Source organism: Falco naumanni, chromosome 13, assembly GCF_017639655.2.
Source record: "Falco naumanni isolate bFalNau1 chromosome 13, bFalNau1.pat, whole genome shotgun sequence".
Lineage (NCBI taxonomy): Eukaryota > Metazoa > Chordata > Aves > Falconiformes > Falconidae > Falco > Falco naumanni.
This window is the reverse complement of record NC_054066.1, coordinates 3,033,964-3,061,832: the sequence shown is the minus strand read 5'-3', so window position 1 is coordinate 3,061,832 and position 27,869 is coordinate 3,033,964. Positions and strand designations below refer to the sequence as shown.

The window sequence follows — 27,869 nt, the reverse complement described above, 5'->3', positions numbered from 1 at the left end:
TTAGATAATCAAAGCAGTTTTATTAAAATAAAAAGTAAAACTTAAGACGTCCAATGTCCCTGAGAAGGAAACCCAGACCAACCTATTCCCTACAGCAGACCAGAAGATACATTCACTAGACACAAGAAATGGGAGACTTTGTCCCAGAGCATCAAGCCTGGAGCAGGTTTGGTTCACTCTCCCCTGCTCTGCTCTCTTCTAGAGATCTGCCACCTCCCTGCCTGCCTGTAGCTATGTTCCTGCCTGCACACATGCACTTCTCACTGTGCCCTCTGCTCGTCTGAAAACCCACTAAGTGTCAGTTTCAATCTAGTCGATTAGAGCACGTTGAGCCCCAAGACCTGGTAGCAGGCAAGGTAGGGGGTGTGACGGCAACACCCCCCCACACTTCATGATGCCAGAAGATGTTTCTACTTGGACAAAGCTGGGTGGGGATAATGATAACGGAGGATAGGGTCTGGATGCAGAAGGCCAGTCATGAGCCAGCACTGCAGGGCAGGTTAGTCAGGTGGATGTATTTGTAGCTTTTGTGTCACTCATTAGAATCTTCTCTGCAGCAGGGAGGAGGGGCAGTACCAGCCCTGCCCCCCGCTGTCTGCTCATACCTGCCCTCTCCAATTCATTTGACTTTACCTCTGAAAGGTGCTGCACCCCTTGTGCCACCCCTCCCCCAGTAGCAGGAAGGGAGCAGGCTCCAGCTGGCCGTCTTCGGGAGGGCCAGGGAGCCCAGTGGAGGTGGGCTGCACAGGAAAAAACTGAACAAACTGGGAAATAGATTTTAAGGCAGGTCTGGTAGATCCAGCTGGTCTTGAGTGAATTGTGATCATCTCTCTGTTGGCCCCCACCATGATTTGCTTTGTGGGCTGTGGATGCTGCTCCTCCCTCCCACAAAGACAGACTGGAAGAGAAGTACAGCTGTGAAGACCTGGAGGCAGAGGTGATGGCCTTACACAGCAATGAGCAAAGGCAGCGGGCGAGGCTGGTGCTGGGAAGGAAGGGTGGGTGATGGAAGTGGTTACTTGCAGCAAGGGGGGGACTGAGATTCATCATCAGCAAAAGTTATTCTCTGCAAAGGAAAGTCAGTGACATTGTTTATGAGCCTGTAGCACTTCGGTTTTGATTGGAAAAGACAGTGCAATTACAGCATCTGTTTCATGAAATCAGCCTCCACTAAATGTATATAGCAGGCATCGGTGCAATCACAGCTTGTTGCTTGGCTGGCTGAGGTAGGACATCCACTCTTTGAGGGGCGGGTTCCCCATAGCTACCAGCTTTTTCAGAAAGGCACGGGGCTGTAGCCCCGGAACATCAGGGTGGGCCTCGGCGTATTTCTGCAGTTTAGCCAGAACACGAGGGAGCCCAATGGTGGAAGCATAGAACATGGGGCCACCCCTGTGCTTTGGCCACCCATAGCCATTGATGTAAATTACATCCAGGTGTTCTGGGCCTGATGCTATTCCCTCAGCCAGGATGTCAAACCCTTCGTTGATGAGGGAAAACAAGCACCGCTCCAGGATTTCCTCCTGATCTATAAAGCGGGTCTTGATGCGATGGGTGTCTCTGTACTGGGACAGAAAGCTGTGAAGCCATGGATCTGGCTTGGCCATCCTGCCCCCAGCCTTCTCGTACTGGTACCATCCTTTTCCAGCTTTCTGGCCGAACCTGCCATTCTCACACAGAAGATCCGGCAGCGGACTGTAGCGATGGCCATGCCGCTGGCGGGCTGGTGTTCCTGGAGGTAGCGAGGCCCCAGTGAGACCCTGCCCCTTTCGAGACCTCCAGCCCACATCCAGCCCAGCAAGATCAGACATTCGGAAAGGTCCTATCTTAAACCCAAAGTCTTCAAGAACCTGATCTACTGCTTCTGGTCTGCTTCCTTCCTCTACAAGGAAAACTGCCTGTTGTACATATGGAAACATCATTCGATTCCCAACAAACCCAAAACAATTCCCTACCACCACTCCGACTTTTTTCAGTGCTTTGGCTAGCTGCATAGCAGTGGCAATGGCAGTGGCAGATGTGTGATGGCCATAGATTATTTCCAGTAGCCTCATCACATGAGCAGGGGAGAAAAAGTGTGTGCCAATGACCTGCTGTGGGTGGCTCGTGGCAGAAGCTATTTCATCGATGTCCAGGGCTGATGTGTTTGTACACAGAAAGGCCCCTGGCTTGCAGATTCTTGATAGCTTGTGGAATATTTCCTTCTTTAGTGCCATGTTCTCAAACACAGCTTCAATGACTAGATCTACATCACACAACACATCAAAGTCCACAGTGAACTGGAGACGTGCAGGGTTATGAAAATCCAGAGTCTGGGCACCCGGTTCCATTTTCATAGCCTCACGTTCCAAAAGGAGCATCACAGCTTTTCTTCCCGTGCTCAGATAATCCAGATCCTGCTCCAGGGCTACCACAGGTATGTTGGCCTTAACCAGAGAAGTCACAATGCCTCGTCCCATTGTTCCCAGCCCTAGGGATAAAAGTGAGACAGAATCAGAGACTATGAATAAAAAATGTTACAATTAATCACTTGATGGTAGCATTTCCTTTGTATCTGCAGGATAAGCCTATGCAAAACGAGTGGTGCACAGACAGGAAAAAAGAACTGAAGACTGGGAAAAAGGAACTGAATTTCCTTTTTCAGTGAGCCTAAATGTTTGAAATGCAGTAGCATAAAGGCAAGTTAATGTCCTCTCAAGCTTGCAAAATACCAGACCATGTCTTCTCCCTGCAAAATTTTATACCTACAGAAACCAGCATCACTTAAGAGTTAGAACATGGAGATCAAAGACAGGAGATCCGAGTTTCAGCTTCAACCCTGTTACCAACTTCTAGCCGGCAGTTTCACAAGCAAGCTTCACCCTGAGGATACCAGTGCCTCTCTTCCTGTGAGATGGTCCTTTATGGGCACTCACAGAATATTAGTGTAAGCAACAACACGTCACTCAGAGATTTTGACACCAGCAAAGCTCAGACAATTGGTTTCTCCCTCCTTCCAAGCTTCCTCTTCATCTCCCTCCTTTTCTCCCTCTGCACTTCACTGCGTAATCTTTGAAGCAAAGAAAATTCAGCTGCTATTTCTGTAAAGACTCTAGGACACTGATCTGCTCTAAACTTTACTTTGTCTCTAATGTCTTGTATGTCTCTCACTGTCAGGTCAAACACAATGAAGCTAACACAGTGTTCTTAATCCAGATTTCAACATCTTCTATCTCCTTTTCAATCACTCTGGAACATCAGTGGCCTTTTGCTTGCTGTTTGCTCTTTATATCAGGCACCTCTGCCCACTGGGAACTGTTCAAGTCCTCCAACACAGGCCATGCCTAACTTCTGAAGATTCTCGAAGACACAGTCTTCCTTGTCTAACCACACGGTTAAAGCACTTGCTCAGGATTCCTGTAACTGAGCATCCATTCAAGCTGTATTTTTTTTCTCCAAGATCCGTAAATGCACTACTACCAGCTCATGCCCCCAGGAATATCAGTGTAGAGACTATTGGCTTGATCCCTTCCCTCCTTCTGAGCCCTTCCACCAGCTCTGCCCTCTATTACATTAAATGAAGCTGCACGCTTACACTTCCCTGTGATACACAACCCCACAGTACTTATCCTGCTCTCCCCTGATGGAGGCTTTTCAGACTAAGTTAATACAAACCAGTAAGAGAAAGCCAGGACAATTTTACCAGCTTTAGAAGTGTGAAGCACTGAATGGGAGGATTATTAATATCCTAAATAAAGCAACAATCAAAGTACAGGTTTGTTATAATTCTGTAAAAATGATTTTTTTTAATCCCAGTTTTACAAATGAAAGTCAGCTGAACAAATAAACAGCAACAAGGGGATTAAAAAATTTGTCTAAAGCAGCTTTGTAAAGAAGAGTTGAAATCATGTTATCATTTAAACAAGTTCCAACAACCAAGTTCAAATAAGGCAGTATGTTTTTTCCTGCAAGCTACAGACCCTTGGTTTAGTTCTATCCACCCTCAGCTTGTGTACACACAAGACATTTAAAACATTCCATGCTTAGCCACAAGAAGATAGTTTTTACAGGCATCACTATCTGGCAGCCTGCTTATATACCCTTACGCTCCCAAGCAAATGCTCTAGTTCCTTTCTAGGAAATTAGATTTGCTACTTCATAATCAAATACTACTAAAAACTAATCTGAAAATAAAACTAGAATAACATTAATCAGTTCTTAGTATTTCAGTGTCCATGGTTTGCTGCCTGAAAAACCCCAAACACAAATAGCTCCTCCCAGTGTGCTCAGTACTCAGAGCCTTGGATGTGGGAGCAGGTATGGTCAGAGAGTTTCCCCCCGTCTTTGGTGAGCTACACAAACTGCTTTCTTCTTGGACAGTGCAGGACGGCAACTCAGCACCTCCTGTATACCCACCAAGCCCAGCCCCGTCTTTACGCCTCTCTTTAGACATCAAGCTGAAGCGTTTGCAGTTCAACATGGCTCCCTCTTGAAGTCTCTTCTTTCCCAGGATGGAGTCCTGGGGGGTCTCCCTAGAATTTCCAAGCTCTACTAAAGAAATAACATGCACATCCTGAGCCTTATTAACTCCTGTGCCTCTTAGTTTCGGCCTCATGACTGAAATCTTAGCAGCTCTCTTGCCACATGAACACACCGCTTCTTCCTAAACCAAAACCTCTTCCACGAGCAGTGCTTCTCCAGCCCTCTTTCCAAGGGAATTTCTGCAGTGCTGTTAGCCAATTCCCCTGTTTGCTTTCATCCACATATAGTATGAGTACCCCCATCTTGGTTTTAGCCATCCCATGATAGACAGGCCTACACACTTGTAGCACTTCACTTTCTAGGCCACGGGAGTAGGCTTATAGATAAGATATGAGCTTGCCAAGCTTGTTTCTGACCTAGAAAAGCTGTCTCTCAACTTACTTCATAACTCTTCAGTGGCCTGTATGAAATGATGTTCAATGAAGCTGGCAGAGACAGTAATGAAAGCCCCAAGGGTTTTGTTACGTTAGAGCTCACATAGCATGACTCCCCTGGAAATATTTGCTAAAACTGGGCTGTAAAACTAAGGAGAGATTTGGCTGTCTAGCAGGGGAAGAAGAATTTTTGGTGACTCCTCTTTTCAATAAAGCTGAATGATCTTGGGGAAGAGTATGTTAGAGCAGAAAGAAATGGAAGGGAATCATTGGGCTTTACATGTGTAGAAGGCTGTAGAAGAAAGAGAAAGAGAAATATCACATGCTCAGCTCAGTTCACACAGACAAAAACACAGCTAGGAACTACTCCAGAATTTCTAATGTGTTCTGTTTTCTTCCTCAATAGTGATCTCACTTCCCAAAAACCATGAAAAAAACCCTGTATTCTTATCTTCCATGCTGGGGACAGTTTTCAGACCTGTGTTACCACCTGTAATGCCCAATGCGTATCTTTCAAAAGGGGACTGAAATCTGCTTCAGGAGAAAGAACTCTAGCCATCTTGCTTCTGGTCTTTTGTTGTGAAATGTAGCTTTGACACAGAAATAAAAATACACTTGAACCCAAGTAATTTCAGGCCAAACATGGATATGACAAATCCATTTGTTGGGCAAGCTGAGTGAATAATGACTGTTAATTATTGATCTGTCACATGAGGTACTTAGAATATGAAAAACCATGCAAAATTAACTGAAGGACTTTAAAAACAAATTTCAAAGCAAATGAACTCAAAATATGTATGAAGTAACTCATGTACAGTCACACACACTAGAGAAACACAGATGAGTGGAAAATAATTCTGAACTATTATGAATATTTGGCCTTTAAACTGCCAGGCAATGGAAATAATACTTTATAGATTGGTAAAAATATGCAAAGACTGTTCCAGTTTCCCTGTTAAAAAACAACAACGAGCAATTGGCGGTGGCAGACTGCTGCAGACTGGAGCTGCTGCTTTCTCTGTTTCAGGGTATTAATTTGAAGCAGAAATAATGTGATACTCGAGGCAAGCAGGGAGCTCTGGGAAGACTGCAGAAGGGACAGAGAAGAGCTCTTTTTCTGCATGACGAGGAACCAGAGAAAGTGGGGGGAGACGGGAGCCAAGAGTTCAGAACAAGCAGAAACAGATGAAATAGGTGACACTGCATGTGGCTGAAGACAGTCAAGGACAGCTAGGCCAAAAGCAGGAGGGATCGGTGTTACCCACTTATCAGTCTTTCAGCAAGCAAACTGCAGACAAATGCAGCTGGTGGGAAGCCAGGAATGCAGAGGAATGGTTGCAGTTCACCAGCAATGCTATCTATCAAGCATGCCCACAAAAATGATAGATCAGCCTTGATGTTGAATCTACATTAAGACATGGTCAGCAAGAGACGTGCCAGCTCCCTTCAACAAGTTCCTGCTAATATTGGACAGACAGGGGAGCCACAAAGCAAGGCTCCGCTAGCATTCATGGCACTGCTTCCATACCCTAAAGATCCTCTGTCCCTTTGGAAGAGGTACTGAAGGAAGAGGAAGTCAGCGTGATCTTCTCAGTTGCTTCCCATCATGCAGTGATAAAAGATGTAAGCAGCAGCATACTGCAACATGATGTCAGTGTGTGGAACAGCACAGCACTGTCTATTGGAAAAGGGGGTCTGCGTGATTTCTGACCAGCCAAAATGGACACAACTTCTTGCTCTGACTGCCCTCCTCTCTGCAGTGAAAACAGAGAGGCCCTGGACCACCCAGGTAGACTTGATACTTACATGGATGAATAGCCCTATTTTAAAAGGTGTCAGTCCCTCAAAAATCACCCCTAAGACTTTGATTTCTAGTGCTGCGAGCAAGAATGTTCCTAAGACAAGAATGTGAAATTATGAGCTACTGTACAGCACGGTACTGGCTGCAGAATGACTTTTTGCTACAGCAGCCTGAAAGAAATACAATTGTGTTGCCATATTCTATGCCTGTCTCTAATGGACTCGCAATTTCACTGACATCAAAAGGCAAAATAGGAGACGAACCTTCCAGAGGAAGGAGAAAAACCACAGTGGGGTGGCAGAAAGAAATGATGGAAAGCAGTGATACTTCATACGGTGTAGATTCAGAGTTAAAAGGAGGCGATCAATCACCCCAAAATAGGAGATGTCACTTACCAAATGAAGTATAACGTGAACAAGTAGCATAAACAAAGCAAGCCGTAACTGCGGGCTGTGGGGGCTGTATTGGTAGCAGCAGTGATTCAGAAAAGGCACTAGGAGTCTGGGCAAGTGTCAAGGCCCCAAGTGCACTGATAAGCTTTAATGACCGTGACCAGCTACAGCTGGAGCTTCCACCCACGTGCACTGCCCATGAGCCTTGAAGCCCATGGCCTTCAGACCTGGGTCTTCAGTTCCTTTCTAAGCTATGCTGGAGGAGTTCTGCTGTCTTACCGTGGCTGTGCCAGGCTATGGACACTGTTGATCCAGACCTCAGCCTGCAGACTGGCTTCCCAGCTTTACCTCACGTGAACTTTGCTTTATCATCTGTACTTCTAGAAGATGCTGGCCATGATCTCTCTCTGGGTCTGCCCTGCTCGCCTTGCTCAGGTGGTAAATAATTGATACAGCAGTGGGTTGTGCTGCCATCCAGAGGGAGAAAGGGGTTGACAGGAACTTTACGAAATTCAGCAAGGGGAAGTGCTGTCCTGCACCTGGGGAGGAATAGCCCTATGCACCAGTATCTGCTGGGGCTGACTGGCTGGAAAGCAGCTCTGCAGAAAAGGATCTGGGGGTCCTAGTGGACACCAAGTTGGCTAAGAGCAAAACTATGACCTTTGTGGCAAAGGCAGCTAATGGTACGAGCCCTCTGGGCCGCATTAGGAGGAGTCTTGCGGGCAGGTTGAGGGAGGCCATCCTTCCCCTCTGCTTAGCACTGGTGAGACCGCGCCTGGAGGACCATGTTCAGTCCTGGGCTCCCCAGTACAAGGGTGATATGGAGCTGTAAGTGAGTTCAGTGAAGGGCCAATAAGACGATTATGGGACTGGAGTATGTCTCATGAGGAAAGGCTGAGAGAGCTTTAACTCCACCCTAGAGAAGGCTGGGGGGGAATCTCGCCAATATATAAAAATATCTGAGGGGAAGGTGTCAAGAAGATGGAGCCAGACTCTTTTCAGTGACCCCGGTAACAGGACCAGAGGCAACGGGCACAAACTGAAACATGTGAGGTTCCATCTGAACGTAAGAAACCACTTTTTTTTACTGTGGGGGTGACTGAGGGCTGGCACAGGTTGCCCAGAGAGGTTGTAGGGTTTTAATACTTGGAGATATCAAAAGCTGTCTGGACATGGTCCTGGGCAACAGGCTCTAGGTGACCCTGTTTGAGCAGGGGGGACGGACAAGATATGTTCAGAGGTCCCTTCCAGCATCAAAGATTCTGTGGGTCTGTCCCCATGGGAGGTGTTATTGCCATTGGCTCCTCATCACTGCAGTGCAGCTCCTCCCTGCCAGTGCATAACTAACAGAATGTGTTGAACATGGCTAATACGAAAGTTGCCTGTTACCTTGAGCATACTAAGTAGGAGCAAGGAAGAAACATCTTGGTATCTGGTCTTAACGCAATTGTTCTTGGAATACTGTTCCCACACCAGTTATGCATGCTTTATGAAGTGTTGAAAATGAAGTGTTGAAAAATCAGGGGAAGTTCACAGTCGTGAAAATGACCAGTGTGACAGATCGTGCTCTGCTGCAAAAGTATCTAAGTGCTTAGTTTGTTCATTCTGCAAAAAGTCTGGGTTAACTTGGGCATTGTCTGTAACCAGCTACGCAAACACTGAAATGTGGGGGTAGAGGCTGGAGCAATCGGAATTCAGAACCCTGTCTGGAGATGAGGCGCAAATACTTAATCCAATGGATGGCGAGATGCAGCCCAGCCAGTTCAGTTTGGAAATGAGATACAAATTGTTTCTACTATAAACTTTCAAACAGAGATTGCTTTTATCTTTAGAATTCCCTCTAGCTCAGTTACAGCACCAAAATAGGCAGATCAGATCTAAACAGCCCTTCTGGCTAAACTGTCACTGCAATTGGAACTTTGCAAGTGTATTATTCTGGCGTGGTTTATCAGTATGTAGCAAATAATGCCCATTCTAGTTACCTGATCATTCCTATAAAACTTCAACACAAGCCTTTCCTGCCAAAAAACACACTGCAGGACTGACCTGTCTGGGACTGCACATGTCCAAAGTACTGTGCTTTTCAAATCACATGATAAACTTGGCAATAATTAATGCCTTTTTACCTGAATGCTATTAACAGCCACGGATTTTCCTCACAAGGTTTGTGGACCAATGTTTAAAAACTGTTTTCATTGAAAATATGGTGTGGCAGCTAATGAAGAGAGGGGAACTTCCAAAAAAAAAGCCTTTCTATGGCCTGCAATGAGTTTTCAGACAGTTCATGTTGCAGAGTGTAAGAGGCCTGAGAAGTACCCAGGAAAAAGCAGTGCTGACCTGGTGAGCTTTCTCTGAAACAGAATGGATGTTTTCAGACTGCTCCATTACTTGTCTAACCATTTTTTGAGTGCTACTTTCGACAGGGAGAGCTGAAAGATACTTTTTTTTTTTTTTTTAAATCTCAGCAGTGCATCAAAGGTTTTATTTAAATTGCTCTTATAAAAAATTAATGAAGGCATTATCTTGCTGGGCTACAAAATGGCAGGAGTGGATCCCAGTGAGATGAAATCTTCTTAAAATACAGCTGTCAAAACATTTCTGTATTAATATATCCCTCAGTAACTCTGTGCGCATGCACTTGCAGTACAGAACCAGACCAGGAGGAGGAGAATTTCATGCAAACCTGCTTATAATATGGAACAAAGCCAGGACTCAACACAGCAGTATTTAAGAGCGAACAGACTGCTTATGGTCCACAGATTAAGCTGCCTCTGAAGTGAGAAGAAGCTATTCTTCCAAAGAAAGAGGTAGCATCAGGTAACAGTCTAGTGGGATGTGATTTGCCATCTGAATTTATGAGCTCACCAATGCAGTGACAACTTCCCTCCTTGCATGTCTCCTATGGGTGTGGAGTATCTTCACCTGTGATGGGTATCAGTGACTTTGGCCAGTGACTGCTAGGGAATCTCACTTCAGCCTTCTGCCACCAGTAAAGCCCAGTTACTCTCATCCCACTCCCTTTCAGCTCTGCTGTTAGCTGTGCAGTCAGCAACCACACCAGCTTTTTCATTCCCTTACCTATCACAGCTGCTTTGCGGATGGGCTGAGGGGAAGCACTTTTCCATGAAGCTCCACTGGGTGTTGTCCACTTCTGTGTTGCTCTCTCTGCGAAGAAAGCATACTGCAGTGCTTGGGCCTGGCCTGAAGTCAGCAGGACATTGAACAGCTCTCGCTCCTTCCGGACTCCATCTACAAAAGGCTGCTCTGTGGCAGCTTTGACTGCCTGGAAGCACAGCTCTGGAGCCAAGCACCCATGGGCCTGTTTCTTCACCTTCACAAGAGCCTTGCTGAGAAATGCTTCCATGTTGGGTAGTTTTGGGATTGGCTTCAGGCTGAGCCTGCGAGGTCCCAGTGGCTGGCCTGGGGGTAGAAAAACAGTTACAGAACAAAGCACGCACATCTGGAAGACTACAGATTTTCACCCCTTTCTACAGAGACTGGGAAGGCAGTCTACCTCTTTTTCTTGTAAGCTCACTGTATTAGGGCTTGCACGGCACAGTGATCTGGGTCTAGAACTAAAGTGTCCAACATTTCTCTTTAGCTTTCTGTTTGCTCTGACAATTAACATTTTTCAAGTCCCTTCTCAGACTTCAAAAAAGCAAAATTTCAATTTCAAAGTAATTATCTCCTTTTTCTCAGCCACACAGTTCCAGCTGCCACATTCATATGGCTCTTTCTGCAAGCTTCAGTACTAAAGTTTTCTTCCAGCACTGTTTACTACTCAGTGCCTGGTCAACCTGGCTAGCCAGATGCATTCCAGCCAGGGTCCTGACCCAGGCATTTATAAAAGACTGGGAAATACACCTTGGCTTCAATTGTTCCCTGGCAGCAGGAATCCCTCTCTTTGCTTTGGGACTAAGCAAGAGGACAGTTCACCCAGCATGTCTTGGGAAGCAAATGAATAATAAAAGGAGAGTTCATGCCTCTGTGTCGGCACGGGGTGAATCAAGCAGCCACACAAATATGTGAAGCTCATTACAGACAGAGGTTGCTATGGCAATACCTAGAAATTATTTTAATTGAGAGAAGTTAGTTACATTTCAGATGCCAAAATCCTCTCTATCCTCTTCAGAAGTACAAACCTTGGCACCTGCTAGGAGATCTCTGATCTGCCCATACTCAGGCTGTTCCTATGCTCTTAATGGCAGCTTCCCTCACTAAAGACCGTGCAGGAACAAGATCAGAAATTCAGGATGTATCCCCTTAATATTCCAACATTTTTGCAAAGACCCTTTTATCATCATAGCCACGTCCTGATCGTTAACTAACTGTGTAGCAGTTTTCCTGCACTGACTGCTGCGGTGTAGTTCCCAGATGCACCTAGGACTGCCACCAAAGAAGGGTGGTGGGTGGGACCCCTCTAATGAGAACCTTACGCTGAGAAGCTCTCTGGTATACAGTCTCGTTGCCCTAACTTCTCTTACATGAGCTCTGCCACAGAAGCACGCTTCCTTCAGAGGTGGTATATTGCATGCAGCTCCCCTTTTTTCTTCCTGTTGCCTGAGTTAGGAAAGTGCCAGTGCATCAGCAGAAGACTCAGGAGCAGGAAATCATACACGGGATGCTGAAGAGCGGGAATAATGGCAGCACTGCAATCATGGCTGCCCAAAGAACATGTCCTGTCTCTAGGTCTTCCTCCAAGACTGAGCAATGTTTAAGAGAAACAGAAATACAAGTTTCCAGGGCGAGTTAAGATACTGATTTCCTGAAATAATGGTCTTCAGAGCTCAGGCTTTTTAATTAAGCCTTTTAGAGAACACAAAAAGATGAATGCTCACTGTGTAAGTAGCTTCCCTTATAATCAGAGTTCATAAAAATGTTTTCACATTGACAGTGAATATAGTCTGTATCTGCCAGTACTGCAGGATATAGTCAGAATAATGTTGTTGTTTTTTTAGAATCCTTTGTTTCTCCTGTAAATCTATGTTTCTAACCCAGAAATGCTCTCTATCCCCAGTCCTTTATTTAGGACTTAAGTAGTGGGTTTCATTTCATCACAAGAGGAAACCTCAGGTTTGTCCCAGAAAGCAGATCTGATGGCTGGAAGGTCACTTAAGACTAGGCAGATCCAGGGCCTTCATAAGACATCTCTGAAATGGAAAGGACTGGTAAAAAAGGAGTACTACTGGGAGCCTTTAAGCTTTGTCTTCAGATAGCAAATAGTACTTGTAAGCACAACTACTGATAGGGGACATGAGACAGTTCCTCAGAGTAAGAGAGACAAGTAACTCTCTTCAGGGTCCTGTAGTAAAACTTACTTAGCTGCAAGCTAAATAGGTTTTGCTAAGTATTTCTGCTGCATCTCCATGTAATGTCTTTGTGTCTGCAATGCTACTAGGAATCAAGGGCATATTTATGAACAGGAAAAAAATTATCTGATTCCGAACCTGGGAAGAAGATATCAGTGTGGGACACCTGCCACTTAATTTCTGAAATCAAAGCAGTAGGAACATGATGAACAGTATCAGGCATCAGTGCTGCAGGGAAAAGTGTCATCCATGCACAGAAGCCAGCAGAGATACCTGCATTGTTTTACTAGGGTTTTTAGTCCAGTTGGCACAAAGGGCAGATCGAGTCTGTAACATTCCTGGCAGCAAAACCAACATGTAAGCATGCAGTATCAAATATTGTGCTATTTAAAGGAAAAACAAAAAAAATCATCCCAGAGTTGCAAACCCTCGGGATATTGCAGGACTCTATATGCAAAAGGCAGGGCTAGCCTAACAGTCTTCCTGGTGCTGTGAGCTCCTTGTGAATTTTTGAGAAACAAAGCTGAAACGGGCCCCCTGCTCCTCAGGCTTGCAGTGTTCTCAGGCCTGCCTGAGACAAGTCCAGTCTGTCAGACCTTTCACAAACTCGGGTTGCGTCAAAGGGGCACTCTGCTAGACCTTCCGCCTAAAGGAGACGGCAGCCAGAATTGTGAGCCCTGGAGAGATTGAAATGTCTTTTATTGTACATCTTCCCAGAGATGATGCACTAAAGGCCCTTGCAACTATAACTGAAAGCCTTTCTCCAGCAGTCTCCATTTAAAGCGTGCAATTACCTAGCAGCAGTATCTGCTACTCCTTTGGGTCTTATGAGACTCAGAAGAAACACGTGCTTCCTCCACAGTTACTCCAAGTGGCTTACAGTCAGAAGCTCATAATCATCTTTCCATGCAGAGTTTAATACCTGAGGGGCCTGAGCTAGTCTAAACAGAACTGATTTTCCTGGGGTCTTCAGTGCAAGCCATTGACACTTCTGTGTTACGATACATTAAGATAATAATGGTCGATCAGTAGATGTTGTCAGAAAGCAAGGGATGATTATATATGAAGAGAGAGCTTCAAAGAAGTCTGCTGTGCAGAGGATCAGCAGCCGTGTTCTCCTCCAGCTGAGGAAGACTACAGCAGGCCAGCAAGAGGTGGCCAGTATAAGCTGCAGGCTACTGCCTACCACAAGCAATTCCAGCAATTTTTCAATTTTGTGTTGCCATCAGGTGGACACATTATGTAATGCAGCTTCGAATTAGTGCAGTGATTCTCAAGCACATTTACTGAAAGAACATTCTCCTTGTCTCCAAGGCTTTAGCTCCTGTCTATTCCTTCTAAAAAATGCCTTCAAAAGTGAAGATATTTTCTTTTACCTGAAGAGGCCAGTTTACCCGAAGAAGGTGAGGAACATACACTCACTTCCTATCTGCAATATATAATTACTGGTTTTCAATGAAAAATTAAACTTAGAATCAGTAGTTGTTTCTGTATTCCTACAACCACTTATTCAGGACTGTTTCAGAACTCCTTTTGAAGGTGTTCTTCATTAAGAACAATCCATAAAAATGTATGGGTGAAGATGTCTTCCCAGCATACCTAGCATAAAGGTAGCTCGGTCAACTGCATATCGAAACAATAAGCAAGGACCTTTGTTTCACTAAGGCCAGCCATTTGAGACTGATCTTGCCATGAGATTCCACAGCTCCAGCACTGAGAAAGCTTTAGAAGAAAATAACTTCTGAAGATTCTTTGAGACTTACTTTGCAGTACAGCCTTCCCATGAATAGAAATTCCACCAGTGACAAAACTAGTTATTCAGCCAAACTGCTGTGTAAGAAGGCAGCAGTTGTTAGCCTCATGTTGTTGTTTTTTTTTTAAATCTCATCAGAAACAAAACGCTGCATGCCATCCAAAGACAATGGACTTCTGTGATGGATTTTTTTGTGCAATTCTACTTCTGGTTTTATAAAGATTTTCTGAAAAATGTTAACTGAAAACAGATCCCAATATGAACAAAAAACCAGACCAGCTATGCAAGACTGCCATCTCTTCTGCAGCCCTGAGTTAGTGCTTGATGTAGAGAAATAAAAGTGCTGGTTTGCCTTTGTGTGGCAGCGGAATTATATTAACTTTAGGCAAAGGCCAAAGTCAGGAACAACTCAAAAGGAACATATGGACTCTGGGTACACCATTCTTTCAAATTACCAGGTAACCTGAGGCTAAATCGTGCATCAGAACTTTTCATGGTCTTCTGCAAGGTTTAATGAGAAATTTTCCAAGCAGGAAAGAAAAAAAGATTAGCTGACTTGCCAGTATTTTCACTGTTAAAGCACATGCTTTAAATGCCAATAAAGCTCTTGGAAAGATTATTTTTAAAGTCCTGTTGGAGTTGGTATATAGTGTGATGTGAAACACCTTCAATGACATTACTCATTTTTACTGGAGTAACTCAAACCAGCAATAAACAGATAGAAAATCTACCAGTAATAATGAGTAAGACTGGGAGAGGTTACCTGCTGAACATCCAGCTAGAATCCTAGTATGCTTGTATGATTCTCAAAAAATTTTTTCTTGGTGGGGACAATTTCCAGTGAAGATGGAGTTACAGAAGAGGAATTTGCCACTAGTGGTAGTGGACGCAAGTTTCAGAAAGCAAGCTACACCAAGGAACAGTGTTCTCACTTCATTCCTGAGGTTCTCCTCTAAGATCAAGCTGACTTTCACACTTGTCAACCACTGCACAATGACTTATTCTGTCACAGAATAAGCAAGCGTATAAATATCTAAATTGCACCCAATTTCACATAGTATTTGTTGAAATCCAGAATGCTTGCTGGTTTGCCAGTTCTAGCAACATACCTATTACTTGTTTATGATACACTGCTGCTGCCATCAGTAGTGGTATAGATCTTACGCAGGGCATCACTTAAGAAGCCCAGCAGGTACATCAAAGGGAACGCTGTTTCTTGGGTTAATTTGCCTAGAAGAATAGTAATAGTTCACTGCTCTCCCAACAGATGGAGAAACAGAGTTCTCAATCAAAACTGACAAAATCAGTGAACCGAAGTATTTTTGTTTTTCTTAGAAGCAATAGTGAAATACATCACCCATGTCTTTCTAAAGATTTATATTTAAATAGTCTGATTACATATACGGAAAGAGAAAAGAGGACTGCCTGTCATCAATTCTGCACTAAAAATGAAGCTCAAAAGTATCATAAGATGAATACAGTGAGAAGGAAGGGCATCTCTTACAGATAACCTGGCCAGAGAACACCCTTTTGCACCGATCTGGTAAATCTCAAGTTGTAGGGAAGTATATAAGATACTGATCTTTAAGAATAGCCCATTCACTGAACTATCTTAAAAACATGGTGCACTGTCTTCTAGAACAAAGCTAAGGCTGCTTCAGCTCCTAGAACAGAAGTACTCCTACAGAGAAGAAAGGGCTTGTTTGTAGGGGCAAAAGCACCCCCCCAGCTTGGAAAAGCATTGCCTATAAAGCCCGTGTGATCAAAGCAGAAAGGGGGTTTGCATCCTTGCATGCATCTCACTGGGACAGAGCTCCAGAGTAAATCCTGATGGAAGTGAATGGTCTGTTTCCAAAAGTACAAGGAGGTTAGTAGTGGAAAAATATCCTGTTTTCTCTCAAGGCAATGCTCCTCATGCTGCACAAGGAATGTTCCTCTTTCTGTGTTAGTTCCAGTGAATTTGATTTTGTTATTTCTAAAGTGTGTGTAGGGAAAGTCTCTCCACATCCCTCCCATTTCCGCAGGCCATTTTCTTACATAGCAGCTAAAAGGTTAGGGGCAGAGTCACTTACAGGCTCACAATCAACAAGCTGGGCTAAGGATGTGCCAGCCTCTGCACTAGAGGGAGAAAGTTATTTTTGATCAGCCATTATTGATGGTGCAACCAGAGTACATGCAATACCAGCTGGGATCCAAAGCTATATATGGAAAGAGCACATACTCCCCAAAATCAGCAGAATGCAGCAGCCCAGAGAAGCATATGAGTTTGGATATATAATTAAGAAGCAGGAGGACTTAATATGTAACTGTTCTCCAAAACCTCACTTGAATTTCTGCAGCTCTGCAGCATCTGATTTTTTCACTTCAGACAACAGAAAACAAATTCTGCAATTAATTCTATCTTACATGGATGCCAAAACTCAATGAATGGAGCATATAAATGGAACAAACTGGTGGGCTTTGTTCTGACTCTCTTCAGCCCTGAAACATCACCCATTATTTCTTGGCATTGCTACAATTCTTTCCTCACCAATCACTTTGTTTGCCAAGCGAATTGCTGCCTCAACTGTGTTTTCTTCCACAACTTCATCAACCAAGCCCAACTTCAGTGCTTCAGTTGCTGGAATGTGTTTTCCTGTGATAAAAAGAGAAATAAGACTACATTGGGGCATGATGAGCAATTTCATTCTTTTCCATCTGATCAAATGACTTGTGTTGACATGGCTTCAAATACGAGGCGTGCTTGTTATCAGGTACATAAAATGTTTAACTACATGCCTCAGAAGCACCTATGTCCCTTTCTTAGCCCATCATCAGTGGAAGCAAGCTGAATTCCAACCCAAGCCAGCTACACAGGTAAAGGAAATTCATGTTTCTTAGACTAAGCTGGTGGTAAGACTCGGTACCATATTCCTGTATACGGAGCAAGGCCAAAGCACGGTACTTGACCTGTAGTGATTATATCCAGAGCAGCTGGTACCCCAATCAGTCTGGGTAGTCGCTGAGTGCCTTCAGCACCTGGAAGTAACCCAATGGTGACCTCTGGAAAACCCATCTGTGCCTAAAATGAAGTCAAATTCAAAACCAAACCTGATTAGAGAGAATGATAATTACAAACTGAGCAGAATAAAGACAAGCAGACGTGATTCACCCGTTGCTCCTCTAGGAAGCATAGAAACTTCATCCTTACTTTTTGCCACGTAAGATGTTTAAGTCAAAAGCCCACTCAAGCATTTCAAGAACTTGAGTACAAATGAACAGGAAAAACATCACTTTCAGTGGGTGATGTATGCTAGCACAGCACTGGAGGAGAGCTGTGGGGCCAACAGCATCCCCCAGACTGACACATGTATAAACTAATTCTATCAAGCAGTTGTTACTAAATGCTGCAGGGCACTGTGACTTAACTGTTACCTCCCTATTCTAAGTCTTGGAAGTTCAGTAAAAGAAAATTGGTACTGAACTCTTCCCTAATCTTCCTTCAAATGGCTCTTGGTGCACTTGACATTTAGCAGGGTTACGGCAGAGAAGCCAGGGGCAGCAGGAAAGGGAGTCTTGTCTTCTTTTAAAAATCTGTATAGATTTTGTTGCCTCCTTTAAAAAAAAAATCAGTTTGCACATTTCCCATTGAGCTCTTAAGAGATATGAAGTCACTTTAAGACGACTACTTATGGCACCCACCTTAGGTGGCATATAGGGTGATGTAGAATACCTCTTTATGCAGTTACAGCAACCCACACTGTCATGGAGAAACAGTGATTCATGCTGCAAAAGTGAGGGGATGGCCCTATCAGTGAAGAGTCTCTGTAAGGAGACCAGGTACTGCTAAAAGGTAGTTCAGCATTCCTGAATCTTTAAGGGAATTCAAGAAAAAAAACCCCAGATGACTCCTTAAAAGACTCTTAAAGCTATCTTTTGGTCAGACTGCTCCTTGAGGACCCAGAGCTCATGGGAAATTAAACCATAAATGCTCCATGCTAGCTGAGTTTCAACTACCTATTGAAACTAGGTCACTAGCAGAAAATTCACAGGGCTGGGGAAAAAGGGAAAAAAAAGAGAGAAAGTCACTGCATGAGCCAGTAGAATACAACCACCTACATGAGAATATAGACAATGACTACTGAGACCTAGGGCAAATTAACACTCCATTACTGAAATTTGTATGCAGCCATCTATTTTACTGGTTACAAATCAATTTTATATTTAGAAATTACTTGAAATTACTTGTTTAGTATGACTTATGAAAGCATGTCAAGGATGGTATGGTAGGTGAAGAATGTCTAGACACACAGACTTGTATCCTATAGCTATAAAGCCTTCTTTCTCTGGTCAGATGATGCCAGGAGACGCATGCTGTCCTACTGCTGTTCAGGAGCAGTCTCCCACCCTGTCCATGGCCATATGTACATGGCTCCTGGCCACTCTAGTTTGCAGTGTGTGTTACCTTCACATGTGCAATCCGATAGTGACAGCCAAGTGCCACCTCCAGGCCTCCTCCTAAGGCAACACCTTCAATGGCAGCCACCACAGGCTTCTCGCTTCTTTCTATGAGAGAGACAATGGGGCCCAAGGCAATACCACGTGTCTTTGGAGAAGAAAACCCTCGAATGTCAGCTCCTGAGTTAGCAAAAAGAGATTGACAGGAATTAGTGGGCAAGGCAGTGATTGGAATAATTCTTCCCTCTGTGCTACTGAACATAGCTGCTCACAGATGATCAAGTTCTTGCAGAGCATGCTGCTGGCAGGAGAATGGTTAACAGGAATCAAACCCTTTTGGGACCATCTTCAAGAAACCTTTGCTCCTTGAGCCTATTCAGAGAGCTCAGCGGAAGGCTACGAACAAAAATACATAGTAACTGTAATGATCATGCAGTTGCTACAGAAATTTGCACACATCCTTGGTGTAATAAAAAAAAAGAAGTTGTGTCTAGAATAGTTAAATGGAAGTTACTACTAACAAGTAATGTACAGCTCCACAGAAATTCCCTAGCTTCCCAGGTTTCTACAACTAGCGACCTGTTATTACCATCGCTGCCCCACCCTGGGTACATTTCATATACTAGACCAGCTGACAGTCCAGAGATTTTAAACAAACAAAGCTATGGAGAGTAAGGAGGCACCAGCACATTAGGGGATGAGCAGCTGTCCCTCATTTCAGCATGAACATACCAGCTTATTTCTGGCCTGGACAGTCCAGCTTGTCATGTGCCCCATGTCAGTTGTGGCACAGCAGAATAGAAAAACCCACTGTCTTGTGGCCACTTCCAGCCAAATCAGCAGTGTTGTGAGGCAGAGAATCTTCAGATGTGTGGGTGGACAGAATTTCCTCTTTCTCTCAGGCTGTGTTGGATGAAAAAGGTCTTACCTGCACTGAATTTCCCATTTTCACCACAAATCGTAACAGCTTTCACTGAAGGATCTGCATGTGCTCTCTTCAGTCCATTTTCTAACTCCTGGAGAACAGTCAAACTGGAATAAATTAGAGATTCAGTGAGTAAAAATCAACTACATTACCCTTCCAAGAGGTCTGTGTTATAAACACCGGGTGTCCCAGGGAAAATGTGCAGTGTGTCCAAGGAGGTCTCTCCCCTAGTTTGTCTTCTGCCACAGCCTCTCCGGGTGAATCCTTTCATTAGTCTCCCCCTTAATTCAAGGGCAAGCACCAAACTCCAGCACGCTTGTGACTGCTGCTCTGTCATTCACTTCCTGGAGAGGCAGCTTCTGGCTATGACTTTGCTGTTTCCAAAGCAAGCAGCACAGGGAAATGTTCTTTTGAAAATGTCTTCATGAATTAAACATTCAGATTTTCAGGAAAACAGTTTAGCATAATTTAAAAGTAATTAATGCTAAACCCCTGACAATCTAAGAACTTTTTTAATAGAAAGGAGCTCCAGGGATAAAAAGCTGTCTTTCAAACACCTGACACATAGTTGGTGCTGTACTAACAATTATAATGCTCTCACCTTGCAAAGATCTGTATACAGGTCCAGACTTAAACCCATGTAGGATCCTATCAAACTGAATTTGGGCCTAAAACACTACACAGAATGTCTTCTTTCGTGTCATCTGAACACATTTCCAGACACAAGCAGTAAATGTGGCCAGCAATGAATTAAGAAAGAACTTCAAAATTAAACAGTGGAAGTATAAATAGCATTTTTACAAATCAGATATTTTAAAAAATCTGTCCTGACTGTATGCCCGCTTTGCATTTGAAGCTTAAATTATATAAAGATGTTAATTTATATAAGCGTGTGTGTATGGATGGATATGGAGAGTATAGTCTGTTTTAGAAGACAGTGACAATAAAGAAGATGGTAGGTAAAAATAGAAGCATTAACATCTAACGCATTATTAATAGAAATATTAACACAAAAGGTGTGTATACATAATTTACATACTAAAATATATTCATATGCACACGTTTGTAAATATATAAGTGCATATACAGTTTGTAAGAGAGACTTTTCTGTGTGCATACACACTACATATGTAGATATGCCTCTGCTTTAGAACACTGAGCCACAAGCAGTTGGAGGCTGGAGGAATACTCGGAGAAGTATCGCACGTGCTCGCCCAGTCCTTTATAAATACAGCTTCTGTTCCCAGACCTTCCCCAAACTGTAAGCCCCGTTTCACATGTAAGCTTGGTGGCTGATGAAGTGGGAGCAGAACTTTGTTGATGCCTAGTTGAGAGGAGTGTGGATTAAAAAGAACTGACAGAAAGGCTTGATGCATACTCAGTTTGTGCACATTTTTCAGTGTATTTGAGGGTATTTAATCTAAAAAGGAAGCTTGTCAAAAACTATATAATTTATGTGCAATGCTTCTAGGCGTGTCCAGGGTGAGATCACGTATTTATAGAAGCTTTAGAAACAGCTTGCAGCATTGAAGTGGAAATCCATAGACTGAAAAGGAAAAAAAACCTGGGGAGCCCAAGAATTTTCCTGTAAGTCAGGTGTGCAAAGTCCTGCCAGCCAATCTCTGCATATTCCTCTTTCAAAATCAGAAATTAAGAGAAGGTTAATTTTATATATTTTTATATATATATATATATATATATATATATAATATAAATATTAGCAAAGTCTGTTAATCGGGGGGCTCTCTAGGGGGGTCTCCAGGGCCTGCTGCATCCTGGATAGGGCCATGCTACACAGAAGGATCAGTGGGAGCCCCGAGACCTGGCAACCAGAGCGTGAGAGAAGTGTTATTTTTGGAGAGAGAACAGCGGTTATGTACCAATTGCCTCACCCAGACATCAAAGACAGCTCTGAAATCTGGTGTTAGTAATGGTTCTGAAAGCTGAAAATTAAAATGAAAATAATTTGCCCATGACAAAGAAAAACTATTACGTGACTTGGTAAAGGTCCTTCCGGTGCATATAGTTCCATGCAGCAGAATATGAAAGCCTTTCCAATGTAAAAAAATGGTTTCATATTCTGTGGGAAAAAATACATCTTAAAACCTGAGGTTTTTTTATCTCACTCCCTTTAGAAAACCAAGTGCTGTGGCTGCTGCTATTTGAGGAGGACCCACGGGCTGCGCCCAATGCTCGTTGCTCTTAGAGGTCTGATTTTGGATCAGTAGAGAGCCAGGCCACAGAAATACCAAACTCACCGAGCAGCTGGAAGATTAAAGGGAAAACGGTTATGAAATGTCCTTACACTTTACAAATCATGGTGCAAAGAGGGTGAAAAAGTATGTACTGTGATTCCAAACAAATGTTAGATTACTGACTTGGAAATACTGTATAGAAAAATGCCATAATTCTCTCAGGAACAGAGAAGAAGCAATCAAAGCACTTCAGTGTCTGTTGCAGACACATGATCAGCAGATGCAAAATGCCCATACAAAAGGTCTATCTGCATTAAATGGAAAAGTTCAGGATTTTATGTCAGAAATTAGTTACAAGCCCTTAGCACTTACAACAACATACTCCTACCAGAAGAAAAATTAGTCGTCAAGGCTGCCACAAAATAACAGTTCAATACCTACATGACCTGTATTAACTCAACAGAACTATTTTTGCCAGAGAATAACCTGACCCTGTACTTGCATAAATATTTCTTCTCCCTCCATACAACTTTTTCCAAGTGGAATTTTTTTTGTGGGACAAAAAGGAAGAAACATCAGACTTTTTGCAGTTTCTTGTTCTCTGAAGATGGAGCAATACGTTTGCCTCAGGATATGTTACAGTCCAACACACAGGCTGCACTGCTTTGTACCTCACTTTATAACTGGTACTAAAAGATGTACTTTTTGATGAAAGCGTCGTAGTAAAATGTATGACAGTAGAACTATGAAAATACTCAAGAGTATCACAGCTTCGAACAGCTACAGCATGAAAGAAATAAAAAGTCACCATAATTTGCATAAGTATTTCAGTACTGTGACAGCATCATTCATTTACCAGTAACAATGCAAAAATTCACTCCATGCATTCCAATCAACGCTTAATCCCATGCTATGTAGTCAGCTCCACCATGTATACTATTTTGACTGCAAGAAAAATTATTCTTCCAAGATGATTCAGTATAACAGGTTTCAGAAACACACAGCAGGTGCTGTTAAAGAACATGTGTGCACCAGGGTAAGAGAACATCCTTGTAGGTGACCACATAGGGTTATTTTTGTTTTGCATAAAACTCATTGCAGTCATGATGTGCTGGATTTGTAACAAGGTTTTATCATTTATCTCAATAATTTCAGAACTTAGTGAGGGTTTGTGAGCGTGACCTTCTTTCATTTAAAAAAAGCCAAAAAACACAACTTAGAGGCATCCTGAAAATTTTCTTAGCCACCTTTAGAGAAGTGAGATTCTAATCCAACAGTAGAAAATGCTGTTTATGGGAAACATGCAGGACTGGTCCTTTACCCTTGCACTGCCCCCAGCATCCACAATCCCTGCATTGGGGGTGCTGCTATGTATGTCTACACACATTCTTTTTAGCATCCCTTACACACCTGCTGTCCCTGAATTTGCCTAATCCCTTTCTGGTTCTGCTGATCCATCTGCCTCCACAGGCTCCTGTGGCAGCAAGCTCTGCATTATCTGTTTTAAAACAATGTCCTACTAGTTTAATCAAATGCCCCTAGTTCAACTGCTGTAGGATTTGGTAAAGGGTTATGCCTTTAATTTATTTGCTTTCTTTATGATTTTGTAAACCTTGACCTTACTCTCCCACAGACTTTTCCTCTCCAAACTGATGACACTCAGCTTTTTCAGTCCGCTTTCTTAACGCAGTGCACCATCCATTGGATTATTTCTGTTGTCCCTTTCTGGATTGTCCTTTTATCCTTCTGCAAATGCAAAATCCAGAACTACACATAACAATTAAAATGTTTTGTATTGCAGAAAAGGGATGCCCTCTGCTCTGTTCTCAACTTACAACCTGACAGTACCCAATATTTTGTGGGCTTTTTGGGCTGTCCCAGCACACTGAGCTGTTGATTTCACAAAACTGTCAAAGGTAAGGATCTCTTCCTTGAGCTGCAACTGCCAGTTTTGAGGTTGGCATCCTGTAAGCTTGTCCTGGGTTGTATTTTTTATTTAAAGACCTTTTTGCTACTGTTTTTTAGCATGCCTTGATCCACTCTTTATATTTTTTTAGTCTTAATTTCCAGTTTACATCTCTCCTGTCATGCTTTATTGGCTTTCTTGTTCTCTTCATTTGGCTAAGTTTCCCACTTCTTAAAAAAATCAAACTTTCCCCTTAGCCTTCTTAGCTTTCTCATCAAGACATGCAGGGCTTTTACTGGATCACTTGCTGGCTGAACAGTTTACCTGGGCTTCTAATAAATTTAAAAAAAACAAAAATCTCAAACCCAAACAACAATCCAGCAGCCTCCACCCTTGTTGCAGGCTTCTTGTCTTTCGGATAGATTCTTGCACCGTTTTTTGTTGGAACTAACTGCTGAGTATTTAAAGCAGTCATTATTACTATATTATTATTATTATTATTATTGTTATTGTTATTGTTATTGTTATTGTTATTGTTATTGTTATTGTTATTATATTTTATTATTATTATTATTTATAATTCCCTTCTTAAAATTGAGTACTCATGTGCTGGATTTACCTGGTCTGCTCTCTCTTGCCTCAGTGGCAGATCCAGCTGTGTAGTTGTTACTGTCACACAGCAGCTAATACAGCTTGAACGGAGTCATGCACGTAAATTAAGGCCAAATCCAGAACGGCATCCTTTCTGTAGGGTTTTAGAATAGTTGTTTAAGGAAGACAGGAGATAATTATAGCATCCCAGAATTTTTTTTCTGCATCTCATCCTGATGAGGTGCTGATCCAGTCCAACACAGGTAATCACGCTCTCCCTTCATTGGTAGCTATCTGAAGTTGCAGCTTCTCTAATCTCCTTTGCATTTTGATTGTTAGGCTGATTGGGGGTCAGAAGGACAATCCCGTCAGCCAGGAAGAGCCTTTTCCAATCATTACTGTTAGGCTGTTATCCTTTATATAATCCCACACGCACAATCCCCTACTCCATGTCCTACCCTACCATTCCTGGGGCTTTTCTGCACTTGTCAGCTCAAATGCTGAAATACTCTTCCACATCTTTCTTAATTTTCACTGCCAGTAGCCTGCCTTTGCTTATAAGGTGTGGCTGGTCCTTTCTCTTACAAGTCTTGTCTGCTCCCCAAAACTTCCCAGTTCTTTGTATATCTAAATCTCTTCCCTCTGTGTCATGGACTTATAAATACAGATCTCTGAATAGTAAACTTCTGCAAACCAGGAAAGAAAACCCCAAACAAATCAAATTTGGCACATGCCACTTCTGCTGGTGGAAAGATTGGCTTAAAGGGGAATCTGTGTGGGAACCAAATTTGCAGCCAGAATCACAGGTCAGCCTATATTCCTCAGGAAAGCACTGCCTGGGAGGTACTTGCACAGCAGTGGATGGCGTCAGACAGGAGAAAGTAAATTCCTAGCCACCAGTGGCTTCTAAAGTGCTAATGGCCAGTGCGATGGCCTGGGAGCTGAGGAAATGGTGAGGCTGGAACAGAGCAGCAAAAACCCACCAGTCTTTTAAAAAGCATCTGTGCCTGCTGTGAAATTAAATTTTCAGAATTGCAGGACATGGCTTCTGTCTGTAACTTTCACGGCCTGCTATTGCCTATGTAGTCAAACATTTCTAACAGCAATCACAAACCTGCTCCCCTACGACCCAGCATACATAGTATGCAGAAGCAGAAGGAACACAGAAGGATCAGAGTACACTCTACCTTTCCCAGCTATAGCCAGGTCACAGCTAAAAACCACCCAATGGCAAGTATGTGATAATTATGGATCCCTTCTAAAACAGGCATTATTACCCTGGCATGCAATCAAAGGCCACAGGCATGTCTTAAGTTATAGATTCATGGGAGCTTAACTAATTTAAATCCATGCTGTGCCACTTCCCATCCTTCTCCACTTAACTCCTAGTCTGTCTCTTGTGCCAGCAGTGCTCTTTGTGCAATTGCACAAGGAGCTGACACAGAGAGTGAGGCTGGCTGAAAAACGAAGCCAAACCAACCAGCTGGTGTTCGGTCACATTTGCACCCTGAGCTGGTTTTCTGCCAGTCACAGGAGCACCCATGCTAGCAAAGCAGAAGCTGTGAGGAACCATGGCCAGGATCACAGCAGTCCCATCTTAGGTTGTGTTACGGTGCTACAGAGCTCGTCACAAGGGAATGAGCCTGCTCGGATCTCTGAGGGTCCTTTGTGCCGTGGGGCTGTCCGTGCACAGGAGCTTGGCCAGCACAATACACCTGTGGGGGGGTGAGGATACAGCACTCAAAGGAGACAGCTTTTTTAATGGATCTAAAGTCTACCAGGGTCTTCCTTCTCCCTCCTGGGGCTGGGGGACAGGACCTCGACCGCACCGTCTGTTACCCTCGGTTTGTCAGAACTGCACCCTGCTGTGAGGGCACTGAGGGCAGAGTAAACGGGTAGAGAGGCAGGGCCTGTCCTGAAGAGGCTGTTGTGCAAGTGCATGCAATTGTGGTTCTGAAGGCAGAAGGCAACTTTGGGTTTTCTCAAGGACTTCTCAAAAGAGGCAGAGTTAAGGTTCCTTAAGGACGTATCTTCAGCTCTGCATTTTGTACTTTTCATGGTAAGGATGGGAAGTTTACTGCAGGCATAGCCTGGAAGTTTTATTAGGCTGGCCTTCGGCACAGGAGGTCTGAGGGATGTCTTGCACCCTACAGTTCTGGGAGTCCTACACAGCCAGTTCATCTAATCTCATCAAGTCACTCCAAGTTTGTTTTCTCATAATTGTCTGGGCATGTGAAAACGATCTTACTCCACTTTTAAACGTGTTGCAACAAAAGAGTGAGCAGTGCCAGTTACTGCAGAGCTGCAGTTTGCCTTACAGTATATAGTTTGCTACAGAAAAGCAGCATGTTGCATTTCCTATTCATGTTCTTACTTGTCTCTTTCAGCCTCTTTTTTAACAAACTTCCGATTTACAAGTCGAGCATAACTGTAGTGGGTGTGTCAGGCTTGTGAACACACATTGAATAGACACTGGTCACTGTCACAGAACAGCTCTTAAACTACAGCTGCTTGAAAAGGGTCTGTGTGCTACTCAGAACTGAAGGAACTAAAATACACACCTTACAATAAATTATGTAAAGCCAAAAAGCACGTATATCCTTTTCAAGACACATGAAAAACGAAAATTTCAGAGGCTCCCACAGACTGGCATTTGACTTTGTTTTTCACTGGCTCATCTTTTGAGCTCGCCTGGGGCCTTTTTTGACCAAGATCAGTATTTAAAGGTCAATCCCTTAATCATTTTTAAAAGGCAAATGGACTGCCTTCACTTCTGACGGCCCCTGGCTGTGGTTTAATCCCAGTGCCAGCTCTGCTTGCTGAGCCACGTCTGCCACGCACACAGCCCTTTGCCCTGGCCCCAGCGCTCGCCTGGCTGGCACGGGGACAGGGACAGGGACAGGGACAGGGACAGGGACAGGGACAGGGACAGGGACAGGCATGTCCCGCCAGACGGGCAGCTAAAGCAGCAGCACATCTGAGGGGAAAAGCTAATTTTCACCTGCGAGATCTGCAGGAACCCCCAGTGCGGCAGCTGAACTGGTGCTGCCTGCAATCCCTTGCTGGAAGCGTCAGCTCGAAGCTTTATGACTGGAAGGTGATGAGAAACACCTCAAGTTTTTAATCAGCTTTCAGGGGAGATGGCAGAAAGTACAGAGAGCCTGACAGCTCTCCCGCGAGACCACTCCATTGTAATATATGGATATATGGATAACTTACAATCCAGAAATTATAATAAAGAGCAGAAGTCATGGAAAAGTTCAGCATGTTTCTCGCGAGGGGAGATCTAAGCGCTCTCTGAAGGGGCGGATCGGGCTGAGATGGGTGCCCCGGCGGTGCTGAGGGCCCTCAGGGGCCGCCCGCCCCGCGGCCAGGAGGGGCCTCACACGGGCACGGAGCGGGGGGACTGAGGTGAAAGGGGGGGAGATGGGGCAGTCCCCCACCCCGCTCACCGAGGAGGGCGAGCGCCAGGGAGCGCGCGGGGGCGGCCGCCACACGAAATGGCGGGTGCCCGCCGTTACCTCAGCGCGTTGACCGGCGGGTTGCGGAGCCGGATGACGGCCACGGCGGCGGCGCCCCTCGCGTACTGCGCCATGCCGAGCGCCCGCCGCTGTCCCCGCCGCCCCAGCCCCGGGCCCGGGCCCGCCCGGAGCCCGGCCCCGGCG

General features: G+C 44.1%; 1 protein-coding gene across 1 annotated transcript; it reads right to left on the bottom strand.

Annotated features, from left to right (window-relative positions):
- On the bottom strand, positions 1-27,869 carry EHHADH (enoyl-CoA hydratase and 3-hydroxyacyl CoA dehydrogenase). Its single transcript, XM_040613714.1, has 7 exons — positions 27,726-27,869; positions 19,516-19,619; positions 18,595-18,767; positions 17,100-17,211; positions 16,681-16,785; positions 10,167-10,508; positions 1-2,470 (listed from the first exon to the last, which is right to left on the bottom strand). The coding sequence occupies exons 1-7, from the start codon at positions 27,797-27,799 to the stop codon at positions 1,200-1,202; spliced, it is 2,181 nt and encodes a 726-aa protein (XP_040469648.1). The 5' UTR covers positions 27,800-27,869; the 3' UTR covers positions 1-1,199.